Source organism: Phascolarctos cinereus, unplaced genomic scaffold (genome assembly GCF_003287225.1).
Source record: "Phascolarctos cinereus isolate Bilbo 61053 unplaced genomic scaffold, phaCin_HiC Scaffold_4;HRSCAF=312, whole genome shotgun sequence".
Lineage (NCBI taxonomy): Eukaryota > Metazoa > Chordata > Mammalia > Diprotodontia > Phascolarctidae > Phascolarctos > Phascolarctos cinereus.
In genome coordinates, this window is record NW_027555847.1 from 280,199,889 (window position 1) to 280,215,852 (window position 15,964).

Consider the following 15,964-nt stretch of genomic DNA (forward strand, 5'->3'; position numbering starts at 1 on the left):
GGAGTCAAAGGACCTGGGATGAAATCCTATCTCTGTGACTTAAAGCTTATTATTGGTCAAGTCACTTAACATTTCTGGGCCTCAGCTGCTTACCTGTAAAATGATGATTGATGGATTTGTAGTGCATGATGTAGAATCACTTTCCTTTAAGGTTACTTTGAGCTGTAAACTTGTGAATCTCCTGCTTTCTAATAATTCATGGCTCCTTTCTAAAACCCTGTTTAAAACTTCCCTCCTTCAGGAAATCTTGAATGTAATTTCTACTTACCCAGTTATAACTGGTTTTAATTTTGTTGAAGTCGGGAGGATGGTGTGGCAGGTTCCTTACTCTAGTTGAAATAAATTAGAAACTTTGGTTGATGTTCCAACTTGAGCACTTAATACTTTTCTAATTATTGGCAAGTTATATGATGTCAGTGAACCTCAGTTTACTTCATTTGTAAACTGAGTACAATAATGCACAGTTCTTCACAGATTTGTTTAGAGGAAACTTTTGGTTTTATATATTCAATCTGAACCATCCTTCTGGGTTCATCTACTATCCTCGATGGATTTTTGGAAGCCATAGTGGAGTCATACATTCATAGACTTTTACAGTTGTCAAGGACCTGGATAATCTAATTGAACCCTGGTGTTTATAGGTGAGGAAATTGAGGCAAAGGAGTGTTATGTGTTCATTTCGTTTTTGTAAAAGTTGTTACATTTCATCATGAAAGGCCTTCTTTACTTGAAAAATAATTAGTAGAAGCTAATTTTTTAAGCTAACAGCAATTTTCCTGTCTAAAACCAAAGGAAAATCATTATTTGGCCTTTCTTAGTAATTTCGATGCCTTAGAAATGGGTAAATTATTCTATGAAAATCTGAGTCATTATTAAGTTCATAAAAAGGCATTGCCATTAAAAATATTATCAATATGTATATAGTTCCCTAGGCAGATTCTTACACAATATCACGAAGCAAGTGCATACACTTACGCAGTTTACTTTCGAAGTGAGATTTTAGAAATTTTTTTTTTCATTTCAAAGAGTAGCATTTTAAGGCAAGTTTTTTTATGTCTTCTAGTATTTGGAATCCTTTCCCTTTTAGATAGGTATTTTTCATATATGAGATCTCTACATTTCCTTCTTTACTAAAAATGTGTGTGTTTTATCTGTGTACATATGTCTTTATCTTTACTTGTAGGTTATTTCATAGCAGGGAAATTTTTAGATCATCTCTTAATTTGATTAAAGTTAATACCTTAATTTTCTCATATTTTAAAGTATTCTTTACTTTAGATTTGTTAAGAATTTATTAGGCAAAATGTGTCATAATTTAATGAAATTAAGACAAAACTTGGAAATAAATTTTGAGGGAAAATAGTAATGTTGTTTATTATTACCTTTTGAAAGTTTAAAACAAAATCTGAAAAATTGAAAGCTAATTGTTTGATATTCATGTTGCATTTAATAAGTTAAAACGTAATTATAGCACCATTTGTATCTTTAGTCTTAATTTTTTGCAATGTGCTAGATAAAGAGCTAAAACATTAATTTTTCTTTAAAAAAGGGCAGTATGTACATCATAGATAAGATATTCATAAGTTGATATCTGTCTATTTTTATACAAATTGCGAAATGATTCTTTATATATGATGTGACTATGAATTAATATTGTGACTATGAATTAATGTTGCTCGAATTCTGTAACGTAACCATCATGATATATGCATATTTTAAGAAATAGCAGAATTGTCTTTGGTTATTTACTTAATGAAAGGTGAAAGTAACACTTTTTCTTCCATATGTATCAATTTAATTGATGAGATTGTGGTATGGAAGTAACATTAATCAGTTAAACACATATGTAAGTACCTGCTATGTCTGGAACATTTTGCTGAGAATACAAAGTTGAAAAGTATAGTGCCTGCCCTCAGTTTTCAATCTACTAGTTTATAGTCATATATTTATTATTTCATATAAAAGCATATCATCTAAGAAAGAACTTGTTTGCGTAAGTTATTGCATAAAGTTTATTACAAATGTGTAGCATTGTTCATAGCTGATTTTATTTCAGAAGTTCCTTTTCAAATTGTAATTTAAAATATTCAGAATCAATGCGGTATGGTAGGTGTTTGGTATTGGAGCCAAAAAAGATGTTTCCTCATGTTTACTAACCACATGAATTGCTAATTAATTATTGGAATCATTAATTTGATTAAGGGATTAGGACCACAAAGGAATTTTTTGGGTCCAGTAGGGGACAGGCATGCTTGGTTCTTTACTCATTGGGAAAGCTTAGGACAGCCACAAGTGGGGAGCAATGCTTCAGTCACACTTTAATAATACACAAAAAATACAGAGGCAAAAGGCACAGAGAGTGCAGCGGCAGGTGGTATTGGGACAGGAGAGAGTGGTGCAGGGAAGCAGAGAGCGTGGGGAAGAGAATGGGAGGAAGAGAGGCACAAAGAATCAGAACTGGGAGCACTTGGGCAGCCTGAACCTGTGGGAGATAGAGGAGTGCTCAGGCAGCAGGAGTTTGGGATCTTATTTTCATAGGGTTTTGTGGGGGATTGCTCTCATCAATGCCATCTTAGGGCTGGTTCATTAACATATCCGTATAGCCCCAAAGTTAGCAGCAGCACCTGCTGTTCGGCTGGTCTTATATAGACTATGGGCAGTTACCAGGACTAAAGGGCCGTTATAGTAAGGCGTATCTGACTTACTTTGATTTAGCACAGTCTCAGAATATGTCTTTTAATTAATTTATGAGACGGTTTGCAAGTGACCATTATGATCCGTATTTACTTTATGGAACAGTATGCAAGTGACTTTTAGATTCCCCTTTACAAACTTACTGCCTGCTATTGTTTCTTTATATTGGCTACTTACAAACTCACCTATTATACTAACAGGGAGAGGCAAGGGAGGGAGACCAGAACAAAATGCAGTTTTAATACACCATGGAACATAGTCTAGTTTCTTAACCTCTAAATCTCAGTTTCTTCACCTGTAAAATAGAAATAATATTTATTTATACTATAGACCTTCCAGGTTTGTTGAAAGGAAAGTTATTGATGGACATATTACTTCAACTTTGAATCAATGATCTTATTGATATGGGTAGTCCCTATGTTGATATAGATTGTTTTCTCATTCGGTGTGATCCTTGTCTGTTATGTGCCATAAAACCTTTGTAGAGGATCAGTTCAATACCCTGGAGTCTCTCTACTCAGATTAAAATAAAATCATGGCTATCGGTGTAATATTTTAATTTTCCATCTGCAAGCCTTTCTTATATAACCCAATTACCTGTGTTTTTATATATACCTATCTAATTTCTAGGTACCAGTCATTATTGATAACGTACTGCGGCTCACTTCCACAAACATTTCTGTTTCCTTTTTATCTGTAATTTGATTCTCTGACATTGTGATATTCCATAATTCACAGCCATATAGCATCATGGTATATGAATGTTAAAAGAGGTATATTAATTTTAAAAGACTATATTGTGTTATCAGCTTAAGATCATTTAAGATGCTTTGCAGTTTGTAGGGGTGACCCAAGATGGTGTGGTTGTAGAAAGAAGTGCAGTTGAGGTTTCCCTCCTCCATACAGATCTAGAGAACTCATTAAGACTGAATCCTTATTAAATAGATAAATCCAAGAAAAAAGTTACATTGAGTCATTTTTCTACAGGGAGACAGAGGGATCTGTGAACCTTAGGGACAGGATCTAGTGCAGACCCTTTTATCGTAAGAACTGTAAAAGGACATGGCAAAAAGAGGCCCCAGTTCTACACAAAGGGGATCCAGAACTTATGTGGGATTCAAAAATAGGTACCAACTAGAAAGTCTGCTGATCAGTCCTCAGCTCTGGGTCACAGATGCAATGTGATGCTGGGATTTCTTGTGCCTATAGGTAGTGTGTTAAGAGTCATGGACCATTGGCTATATAATGAGCAAAGAGCAAATTCAGAAGCAAGCAGCAGATGTGTGGCTCTGATCCCCGGGATGGAGCAGGGTTTTAGTTCCTTCCTGTAGCCCAGTCTGAAGCCACTCTGAATAACCAGGTCAAGAATCCCAGACCAAAGGGGAGCCTGTAGTCCTTTTCACTCTGAACCAGCAGTGCTTTCCAGTTTGCTTATATCTCTGAATCCAGCCAAGAGCCTATTGCAACTCCAACAGAGTAAGCCCACAGGTGTTTTGCTTAGACCACAAACTTGAGTCATGAACTTGCAAAGCTCAGATCAGGAGGGCAGTGATCAGATTTGCTTTGGATCCACACTACTTTGGGAGAACTGAAACCTTGTAAGTCTCTAGCCTGAGCTGTCCTCAAGATCCTAGGATCATATGACACGTAATATGCCAAGAAAAAAGGAGCAGGACCAGCCCGGACATTTCCTTCAGAAGTGTGTAGAGCCTGGCCTTAACACAAAGTCTGAAATTGGAAAGTCGGCTGGAAGAATGAGCAAAGAATCCCACCACAGGAAGCTATTATGGTGACAGGAATGCTTATGACATAAATCCAGAAGAAAAAATTGACTACAAGACATCTGCAAGCAAAGCCTCAAAAGATAGTTTGGGAACAGATTCGATTAGAATTCCTGGAAGAGGTGAAGCAAGACTTTTTAAAAAGAGCGTAAAATGAAATGAGAGTGATAGAAGAAAAAATTGGAAGAGAAATAAATGAGCCTGTGGAAGAAAGAATTGGAAAAGAAAATTGGCGCAAAGAAGTACCCAAGCAACAAACTTTCTGAAATTTAGAATAGAACAAATAGACACTACATGATTTCACAAGAAATAGTAAAAGGAAGTCAAAATACAGAAAATGTAAGGTATTTCATAGCGAAAACAACTGAGCTGGAAAACAGATCAAGGAGAGAAAATTTAAAGATCATTGGACTACCTGAACATTGTGCCTAAAAAATTAACCTAGACATTATATTTGAAGAAATCTTGAAATTTCCCTGATCTTTAAGAATCCGTTGCCAAGTCCTATCAATTCTACTTTTTTTAATGATAGCTTTTATATATACCCACTTTTCTCCTCTTACTCTGCTAACAACATGGTGTACAGATCACACCTGGATTACTGGAATAGCTTTTTGATTTTTTATTTGTCTCCATGTCTTAAGTTTCTCCCTCATCCATTCCATCTTCTACTTAGCTATCAAAGTGATCTTCCTAAACTAATTCTGACTTTGCCACCACCCTATTCAGTAAACTCCAGTGGTTCCCTGTTACCTTCAGGATCAAATGTAAAATCTTCTGGAATTTAAATTTAAAGCTCTTCATAACCTGACTCCTCCTTGTCTTTGCAGTCTTCTTAAACCTTACCACCACCATCACTATCTCTTCCTTCCTCTGGCTGTAACTCGGCAGTCCAGTGATGATGCCCTCCTTTCTGTTTCTTGTGCATGTGACTCTCCACATGTTGATTCTGGGCATTTTCAAAAGCTGTCTCTCATATTTGGAAATTCTCTTCCTCCTCATCTCTGCCCCTTGCCTTCCCTGACTTCCTGCAGGTCCTAGCTCAAGTCCCATCTTCCCTAAGAATCCTTTCTCTATCCTCCACAATACTAGTGCTTTCCTGCTGTTTAGTATCTCCAATTTATTCTGTGTGTGTGTGTGTGTGTGTGTATACTCATATATACATATATATACTCATATATATGTATGTATATATATATATGTGTGTGTATATAATCTTGTTTGTACATAGTTGGTTCCATGTTTTCTTCCCCATTAGATTGTGTACTTTTTGAGAACAGTGACTGTCTTTTTTTTTTTTCCCCTGCATATCCCCAGCACTTGTCACAGTACCTGTAACAGATAGGCAGTTAAATGCTTGTTTACTTATGGACTTTGTTCCTGTGGCCCTGCCTCTTGTAGCCGGCTACGTATGTCTCTGGTCTTGTTGGGAATTTGCTGCCTTGCTGGTGACTAGCTTTCTTATTTCCTGTGGCTTCTGGCTGACTTTCTGTACATTTCTGTGTGGAAGCAGTCACTTATGTAAGTTTCTTATTATTTTAATGGTCAGTATTTGGCCTGTTGCTCTATTTTTTTCTCCTGGAGTAGGTGAGGGGGACCTGATCTGCCGGCATCTAGTTAGGCAGCCATTTTGGTCGTACGGGCCATTGGTCATTTACTTGCCCGATCTAATTGCCTTATCTCAAAATTCTCATTTTTTTCTCCTTGATCTCTTTTCAGCACTTAAGATAATTGATCATTTTCTCCTGGATACTCTCTCTTTTCTAGGTTTTTATAACATAGCTCTCCTGATAAGCTATTGTCCAACTATTTCTTCTCATTCTACTTTGCTGAATCCAAGTTATGCCCGCTGCCATGCAGTACTAACCATTGATGTCCCTCCCGCCTTGGTCTTGGACCCTCTTTTCTCTAAATACTATCTTGCTTGGTGATTTCATCAGTTCTCATGGATTCATTTTGCTGTGGTGCAGATAATATAGTCCTCAACTTCTCCCTTGAGTTCCAGCCATGTGTTATGAACTGCTTTTTGGATATATTTAACTGAATGTTCCAAATACATATCAAATTAAACATAATTGTTTTCCCCAAAACCCTCACCATATCAGGTAGGTGGCAGGTATATGGATAGAATACTTTATCTGGAGTCAGGAAGACCCAGCTTCAAATCATACCTCAGACACTTATCAAATTTGACCGAGTTGATTAACCTTTCTCTGCCCCTATTACTTTTAAGTGAGGTGGGGACAATGTTCATTTGTTTTTCAGTCATGAAACTCTTCGTGACCCCATTTAGGTTTTTCTTGGCAAAGACACTGGAATGGTTTGCTGTTTCCTTCTCTAGCTCATTTTACAGATAAGGGAACTGAGGCAAACATTAAGTGACTTGCCCAGGGTCATGTAGTTAGTAAGTGCCTGAGGCCAGATTTGAACTCTGGAAGATGAGTCTTCCTAACTGCAGGCCATGCATTCTATCTACTGTACCACTTAGCTGCCCTATAAAGTGGGGATAATAATAGCATCTATTATCCAGAGGTGTTGTAAAGTTAAAAGTGAGAGTATACATAAAGTGCTTTGCATACCTGAAAGCTTTGTACATGTTAGTTCTTATTATTAGTGATAAGGGCGCATCATCTTCCCAGTGACCCAGGTTTACAATGTTGCTGTCATTCTCTACTCCTCACCCTCATTTTCTCCATATATCTAATTTATTGTAGGGGCATCTAGGTGGTCCAGCTAGGAGGCTGGTCCTGGAATCAAGAAGACTCGTCTTCCTGAGTTCAGATCTGGCCTGAAACACTTACTACCTGTGTTACCCTGGGCAAGTCACTTAACCCTGTTTGTCTCAGTTTCTCATCTGTAAAATGAGCTGAGAAGGAAATGACAAACCACTAGAGTATCTTTGCCAAGAAAACCCTAAATGAATTCACAAAGAGTTGGACATGACTCAAAAACAGAAATGACTAATGTATTGTTGTTTCTTCTCCAATTTATCCTCACCTCAGTTGCCAAAATGATTTTTTCTGTATGAAATTTGTGCCCCATGGTAAAATAATTTGGTCAGTTTGGACATTGGTCAAGAACCATATGTAATTTATATCATAAACATTTATTCAGTTCTTTTCACAAAATAGCAACTTTTGGGTTGGTTCTTTTTAGTACAGAATTGAAATTTTATATTAATTTCTTTTAAAAAATCTAATCCAAATCAAAGACTTTGGATTATGTTATGGTGTGAGATCAATAAAAGATAATTTACATATTAGTCTACATACAAAAAGATGAGGCTATTAATGTCAGTTACAGACTAGTTTCATAGTTGAGTAAAAATCTGTGTTTCACATATTGGAGATGTGTTTGTGCAAGATAGTGAAATATATTTGAAATGTTTGACGTCTGAAGAGCAAATATGTTGAAAGTAAAGTGAATTAATCATTGGGTTTTATTCTTTGTTGAGATTTTTCAAACCATTCTCTGAAAAGGAGTTGGCTAATAAAAAATTAAAGCTCAGGTAAATGCAATGTCTATATTTTGAAGAGATTACCCACATATTAGAGAAAAGTACAAAATTATACTGTTGTCTAGCTAGCTTTTACTTTTCAGTTGCCTTAAGACTTCCTTCTGTATTCATTTTATATTGCTCTATTTTGATCTCATTTTTAATGAATTCATGTTTAATTCAATGCTTAGTTTAATTTGAATTCAGGGTTGGTTTGTTTTAATGTTTAATTATATTATTAAAGAATCCAATGGTAGAAGAATTTGGAGATCAGGTTTGATGTATGCTAAAAAATTTTTGTGAGTTTTGTGAGTAGCAAAGTGATTTAAAAAAAAAGTTGTAATGGAAATTTAATGAGATAAGACTGAACCAAATGATATAAAACCATATTTGGAATAAATCAGTATAACTCTTTCAGTTTAGAAAAATCTTGATTGAAGAATCTCATCTTATTGCTTTTTAATGTTTATTTTGACAAAACAGGGATATTTTAGTGTCTTGGCAGCCTGTACAATAAATTATTTGGCTAAAGTGAATATAATAAATTGTGTTGAAACATTTGGTAACGTGTTAGATTGACTTATATTATTGTCTTTTTTATAGCATTTATGTAGTTTAATAGCTGAATATTTTTTTATCACACTCAGTCTTAAAGCTTGGCCATTTATCAAAATTAGATGTTAGTGATTTGGGATTTTCTCACATTTATAATTTTTGAAGGCTTGGTTGTTATATCATATCTGTGAAGTATCATGAATTACCTTGCATGTGAAAGACACATATGGTCAGCATGAGTAAAAGTGTTGCCAACTGGATAAGAGGATCTAGCATTCTTATTAGGTTAGAATAGTCCTGGGTTTTTCTGCCAGCAGGGATTCTAGAAATTCTCACCCAAAGGATCCCCATGGCCTCAGAGGGCTCCATACTGTGCTGCAGAAATGCTAGCTGTCCTGTACCTTTTCCAATTGCTCCATTTTGACAGCAGTCGTGGGCTCCAAGATAGTTTCTTCAAAGCACTATTTTTAAAAATTTGGTGAGAGGATAAGGTCACAGTCTACTCTAAAATGAGATGGTTCAGTAGAATGAATGCAAGATTTGGAGCTAGGAAATCAAAATCTGACTGTTGCTTACTACCTGTCTGATGTTGAGCAAATTCCTTAATGTTGTTATTCTTCAGTTATGGACTTGTAAAATGAAGACATTGGAATGCATGATCTCTAAGGTCCCATCTCCCTTTAAATCTAAGATGCCACATGATAAGTTTAAATTTAGTTACAGTAATTCATTTCACAGATTAGGGGCTCCCCTCCATTCTATGTGTCCAGGGTGGACTTTTTTTTTCTTTTTTAGTTAGGCAATCAGGGTTAAGTGACTTGCCCAGGATCACACAGCTAGTAAGTGTCAGTTGTCTGAGGCCGTGTTTGAACTCAGGTCCTCCTGACTCCAAAGCTGGAGCTCTATCCACCACTGCACCGCCTAGCTGCCCCTGGACCTTTTGTTATTTATAAAACATAACCTCACTGCTGTTCCAAATAATCAGCAACTCTTGGAAAAATGTAAAACTGAAGAATTTATGTTAAATTCACATACATTTTCAGCAAAAGGAATATAGGCTTGCCAGTAATTGTGTGCTTCAGAAGCCACTGTTTGAACTGGCAAAAAAGTATTCCCTTTAGAATCACTTTGCTACTCATTATTTTCTTTGCAAACAGTATAATTTGATTTATAAAATAATAATCTTTCCTTTTAAATGAGTTTTGGATATGGCAGAGCAAAGATTCTACTTTATTTTATGTTCTGTCTCATTTATTTTATTAATGTGATACCATATGGAACATGGCAGTTTAGGTGCTACTTGCAGAGGGAAAGAATGAAATGTCTATCCAGGTCTGTCAAATCAATACTACTGATTCTTTATGGTACTCGGATTTTCAAAATAGGAAAAAAATGCTGTCAATAACTTAGAAATAACAGGACCAGGCAGAGTAATTGCATTGTATTGTTTTTGACTAGTCTTTAAGTTATGTATCTCATTTTAATATTTATTTTAAGAAATGATTTCTGTCATTTCTCAGCTATGTATTTGCCTTTTGGTCAGTTATCAAATTTAATCTTAGCAACTAGAAACTATTTAAAAAATTTTAAATTATAACCTTTTTGCATTGAAAACTTATAAAAGATTTCCTTCAAAGCTAAAATAATGTGATTTAACTGAAACCAGATTTGTGTGGTATATTTGTGTCTCAATTTAGGTTGGCTAAAGACTTTCAATGACTACTTTAGAGACCAGACCCAGCATATTCTTAATAACATGGTGGTAAAGCTGAATGAAGACAGAAGGAGAAAATTTATGTGGTCTGAAATCTCTTATTTTTCAAAATGGTGGGATGGAATAGATATTCAGAAGAAGGATGCTGTTAAGAGGTTTGTTTCTAAAAATTAATTTCTTTTTCGAAGTTCATAGGATTGCAGACTGATTACTTGGGGGAAATCATGTTAATTTATGTAGTATATGTATTCAAAGAGTTTATATTATAAAATATAAGTCTTTTAAAAATAATCCTTTCTTTTCCTGCAGAATTTTAGATTCTTACATATTTTAAAATCTATATCCAAAAATTAGTCTAAAGCAATTACAGATCTCAAATTATATTTAAATTTGAGACAAAGAATAATATAATATTAAACCACCATCTTTTCATGTATTTCTGCTCCCTTCCCTTTTCATAGTTTTTGGGGAGCATTTATCCCTTTGCCATTTGCAAATATTGTTTAGTATGAATTCTGTGTTATTCTTCTTACGTTCCAGGGAAATACTCTTGACTGAAGAGTAAGATAGCTTTATATATCCATCGTATATCCAAACTCTGTTCTTATCTAGCACTGCTGAAACTCTCTTCATCCTAATTAGAACCCTCTATTTTATATGTTCCTTTATAAAGTGAAGCTAAGAAGAGTATTTTTTCTTCAGCAAATTTAATGTAGATTTCTGCGAAAACAGATGGAAAAAAATATAAGAAGTAGCAGTTTATTAGGACTGCTGCGAAATATTTTTAGATTTTGAACATTTAAATAACATTGATGATTTGTCTTTTTAACATTGTTTATTCAGTGACTTGTTTTATTTCTTTTGAGAGAATGAATAGGATTAGAAAAGCTGTTTAAAACTGTTAATTCCAACAAAATTTTACACACATTAAATTTTAAATGTCATTATAGAATACCAAGTGATTTAAAAAACCTGACTGAAACATATCTCCAAATGATCCTCATAATCTTTCTTCTAAAGGCATATTTACTTTTTCCTCACAGCAGAAGTACTAAGAGTTCGAACAGTGTTGAGATATTAAGATAATATTTGTTAAGTAAAAGTATCTTTGTGTGTATGTCATCTATTGCCTTTTAAATATTATTATTTAAAATAATTTAATTGGTTACATTGTAGAAAACTTAGACTATTTCAAACATCGACATAAAAGTAGGTTTCAGAAAAAGTCCATAAATTTCTTAAAAGTACTGTCTTACTGTAAAAATAACATTCATCAAAATTATTATTTTAGGGACATCAAATTTTGGCATTTATTGTTAGCGTTATTAAGTAGCCAAAGAGTAAGAAATGTCTCAAAGATCAAATTTGACTGCAAATGCTTTTTAAGTACTGTATCATGAACAATATATAAAAAATGCAAGCCTGTATTTAGAGTGCGAACAACTGAAAAATTGGACTTTTATTTTTCCTTTGAGTTATACCCACTGCATCAGACTTTCATTGTTCCCTTTTGAGACCTGATGGGATGTTTTATATGTTGGCATCAGTTTTAATCATGGGGACCACAGTTCACTGTAGGAGCATGCCATGTAGCAACATGCCAGGCAGTTTGTTTTGCTCGATATCCACTCTGTGCAGGGTTTGGAGTAAGATTCTAAATGTGTGAATTGAACATGGCAGCTCATCCTTCACTAAGGGTTTCTCAATTGGCAGAATAGATGACTGTTCTCCTGTTAGTTTGTTGTGTCTGCCTGCTGTTCCTTTAGTGTCCATCTCTTTTGAATTAGATTAATGTTTAAATATTTTTTTCCTATGTTTTTCCCCTAGAATGCTAACTTGGCTTTTCAGTTAGAAGTATGAAGTACTTACTGAAATAAAGCTTATAAGCATAACTTACTTAAAAGAACAAACTTATGTGTTTATTATTACTGATGCATATATATTTTGAACTTGGTCAAGAAACTTGGTTTTTTACTCTACGATAAACTGACATATTTGAATATAACTGTAATTTTTGAATCAGCTACTGCTATATCATACAATAACTATGGTGAAGAACTCCTTGCATGGATCCTATGTTCTTAGAATAAATAAAATGGAAGCTAATGTGGAACATTGTATGCTCGCATGTCTCACAAATAGAAAGTTGCTGGCTTAGAAGAATGCTTTTAGTTTGCAACAGCAATCATGTCTTGGTATTGAATTATCTGTGATTTGAAAAAAATTTTCAATTATATTATTTGTAAAAATGTGATATAAAACACAACTCAGCCTATTGGCCACCACTTTTATCAAAAATCTAATGTTGGCTTGTTATATGACCCTAGAGTCTGCAGAAATGAGAGTTTAAGCAATTTGTAGAATCATTCAATTAGGGTTACTGTTCTGTAGCACAATTTGAACAATCTTCAGGAGAATCCTCAAGTTTTTTTTATATATATATATATATATATATATATATATATATATATATATATATATATATATATATATTTGATTATGTATACATTAATACAGTCTTTAATTGAGGGCCTAGGTTAGAATTCAGGGGTGTTGAAGGCCAAATGTTTTTTGTTACTTTCATTTTATTTAAATATAGTGGACCAGATTTTATAAATCCACTTTGTATTCTAATAGAAACTTTCTGTAGAAGCATCAGATTGTAAATTGGATATAAAAATTGAATTTCATTCTAATTTAAGGTATTTTTACCAAAAAATAAGATATTTATATAATACTAAAATTAATCTAGCAGATCATTTAGAAGACAAGCCTTTAAGAGAAACCATTACACCTAAGAGTTTTATTTGTAGCTGAAACATAGTGGGAAAGTGCAGGTATTGAATATTCTCCTCTCCTTTGCTCCATTTTTTGACAAGAGGTCAATGAAGATATTTTTGTGTCTGTTGGTAAAGGCCATTTCCTCTGCTTGTGCCCTTGATAGCCTGTTGTCCTCCTGGCAGCCAGGCACCGCAGTTATCCCTTCCCATCCCTAATGTTGTATTTCTACTAGTTCTTTTACTGCTGTCCACAAACACAAGATAGTCTCGCCTATCTTAAAAAACAAAACAGCTCTAAAAACAAAAGCAAAAAAACCCAGCTTCTCTCAACCCTGTAATCCTTTTATCTTTTTCCTTTCACAGCCAAACTCCAAGGAAAGCCCTTTGTATTCATTTTCTCCATTTCTTCTTTTTTCTAAATACCCTGGCCTTTTGAGTCATGTTCTTAATCACTCATCTAAAACTACTGTCTCCAAGATCATCAAAGATTTCTTAATTGCTAAATCAAATGGCCCTTTTCAGTCCTTATTCATAACGACCTCCTTGTTATTGTTTTATAGTGTTTAATTCCCCCTTCCTTCTGGATACTTTTTTATGAAATTACTCTTCTAATGAAATTTTTATGAAATTATTCTTGTTCTCTTTCCATCTCTGGCCATTTCTTAGTCTATTTTATTGACTCATTGTCCATCTCCTGTCCCCTAAGTAGTAGTTTTTCTTTAGGGATTTGTCCTGGGCCTTTTTCCTTCTTTATCTGTCCTGTTAACTCTCACAGGTTCAGTTATTATCTCTATGCAGGTGACTCTCAGATCTAATCTAAACCTCTATCCTGAGCTGCAGTCTTCTGTCACCAACTGCCTGTAGGGCCACTCTACCTGGGATGTCCCATATGTATCAAAAGCTAAATTGTGTCCAAAATGCAACTTGGTCTTTCCTTATAAATGTATTCATCTTCCCTAACTTTTCTAATTTTTTTCGACATTACCAACATTCTTCCACATAATCAACATTCTGGTTTGCAACCTCAGAATTATCTTTAACTTTCCTTTTTTTCAGTCTCCACTGTACAGACCTAAATTGATAAATCTTGCCTGCCTTCATAATGTCTCTTATTTTTTTCAACTTTCCACTCATACAGTCGCCCCCCTAATTCAGACTCATTACCATTTGCTTGGACTATTGCAGTAGCCTCCTAGTTGGTCTCTGTGTCCTAGGTTTCTCTTCTCTTCAGTAACCCTCTGTATGCCTGCCAATTTTTTTTTCTAAATTATGAGTGACCACATTACTCTCTTGCTTACAAAGCTCCAGTGCTCTCTAGAATAAAACACAAACTACTGTTTGACATGTAAAACCCTTCAGAATCTCTCTTCAGTTTACCTTTCTAGACTTATTTCTTAGAAATTGATTTCCATGTCTATTTATCTGGCCAGCTCTAATCTTTTCTGTTTAAATTTACCAGATCCGCATCATTATCTGCCTACTATACATTTCCAGCTTGATGTTCCATAGATATCTCAAACTCATCATGGCCAAAAGAGAACTTATTATCTTATTCCCTCAAGTGTACCCCTCCTCTGGCCTTCTTTATTATTGTCAAAGGCACTACCATCCCTTGCAGTCATGGAGGTAAACAGTCTGGATGCTGTATCCGCTGTGCTGCCTAGTAGACTTTTTTTGATGTATTAATCAATTTTATTGATTTTTTTTCCCCCCTTTAAAATATTATTTGTTATCAGAATGTTCTCTGGGAGGAAAAATGGGAGGAATACTGGGAGAAATTTTGGTGATATAAAAGACAAAAGATTGATAAATTTTTGTTTTTTTAAAAAGAATGTAAATTTATTGAAGGCAGGGAATATTTTTGCTTTTCATTTGTATTCTCAGTGCTTAGCACAGTGACTGACCAATATTACTTTAAAGATTACATCTGATGGTTGTACCTTCCAAATTTAATTTGGCACACCTAGGACCTCTAACTTTTAGGTTTTTATAGTCAAACCTTCAAGTCTTGTATGCCTTGTTCTTGGTATAATTTTGTCTTACTGTCTTTCTGCTAAGATCTTTTTTTTTTAAATGTGACTTTTATTTTTTATGAATTTATTCAGTATTTTATTTTTCTCCAGTTACATGTAGAAACCACTTCTGACTTTTGTTTTTAAAACCTGAGTTCCAAATTCTCTCCCTTCCTCCCTCCCCACGGTCCCCTCCCCCACTGAAAAGGCAAGCAATTCAATATAGGTTATACATGTGTAGTCATACAAAACATACCCATAATAGTCGTGTTGTGAAAGAAAACATAGACCAAAAAAAAGCCTCAAGAAAAAGTTTAAAAAATATATATATGCTTCAATCTGTATTCAGATATCATCAGTTATTTCTCTGGGGATGGGTAGCATTTTTCATCCTAAATCCTTCAGAGTCGTCTTGGATTAGTGTATTGATGAGAATAGCCAAGTCATTCACAGCTGGTCATCTCACAATATTGCTGTTACTTTGTACACAGTACTTTCACTTTGTATCAGCCCATGCAAGTCTTTCCAGGTTTTTCTGAGAGCATCCTGCTTATCATTTCTTATAGTATAATAGTATTCCATTATAATCACATACCACAACTTGTTCAGCCATTTCCCAACTGATAGGCATTCTCTCAATATCCAATTCTTTACTCCCAGAAAAGGGCTGCTGTAAATATTTTTGTAAGTGTAAATCCTTTTCTTTTTTGTTTTTTATCTCTTTTGGGATACAGACTAGTTCAAAAGGTATGCATGGTTTTATAGCCCTTTGGGCATAGCTCCAATTAAATGTGACTTTTAATGTAGCACTAATGCATACTTGAACAGTTTGAACTGTGTAAATAGTATATGAAACCTCTATCTTCAGTAGGGTTCTTATTTCTATGTGGAATTTCCTGTCTTGCAGTGTCCTGTAAATAAAAACTTAATCA

At 34.5% G+C, this 15,964-nt stretch overlaps 1 protein-coding gene across 1 annotated transcript in view; it reads left to right on the forward strand.

Annotated features, from left to right (window-relative positions):
* Positions 1-15,964, forward strand: part of MAN2A1 (mannosidase alpha class 2A member 1) — a 205,063-nt gene that overhangs the window by 50,208 nt on the left and 138,891 nt on the right. The window contains exon 4 of the mRNA XM_020968826.2: positions 10,224-10,395. Within this exon, the coding sequence (XP_020824485.1) occupies positions 10,224-10,395 (172 nt within the window). The remainder of the gene's footprint in view (positions 1-10,223; positions 10,396-15,964) is intronic.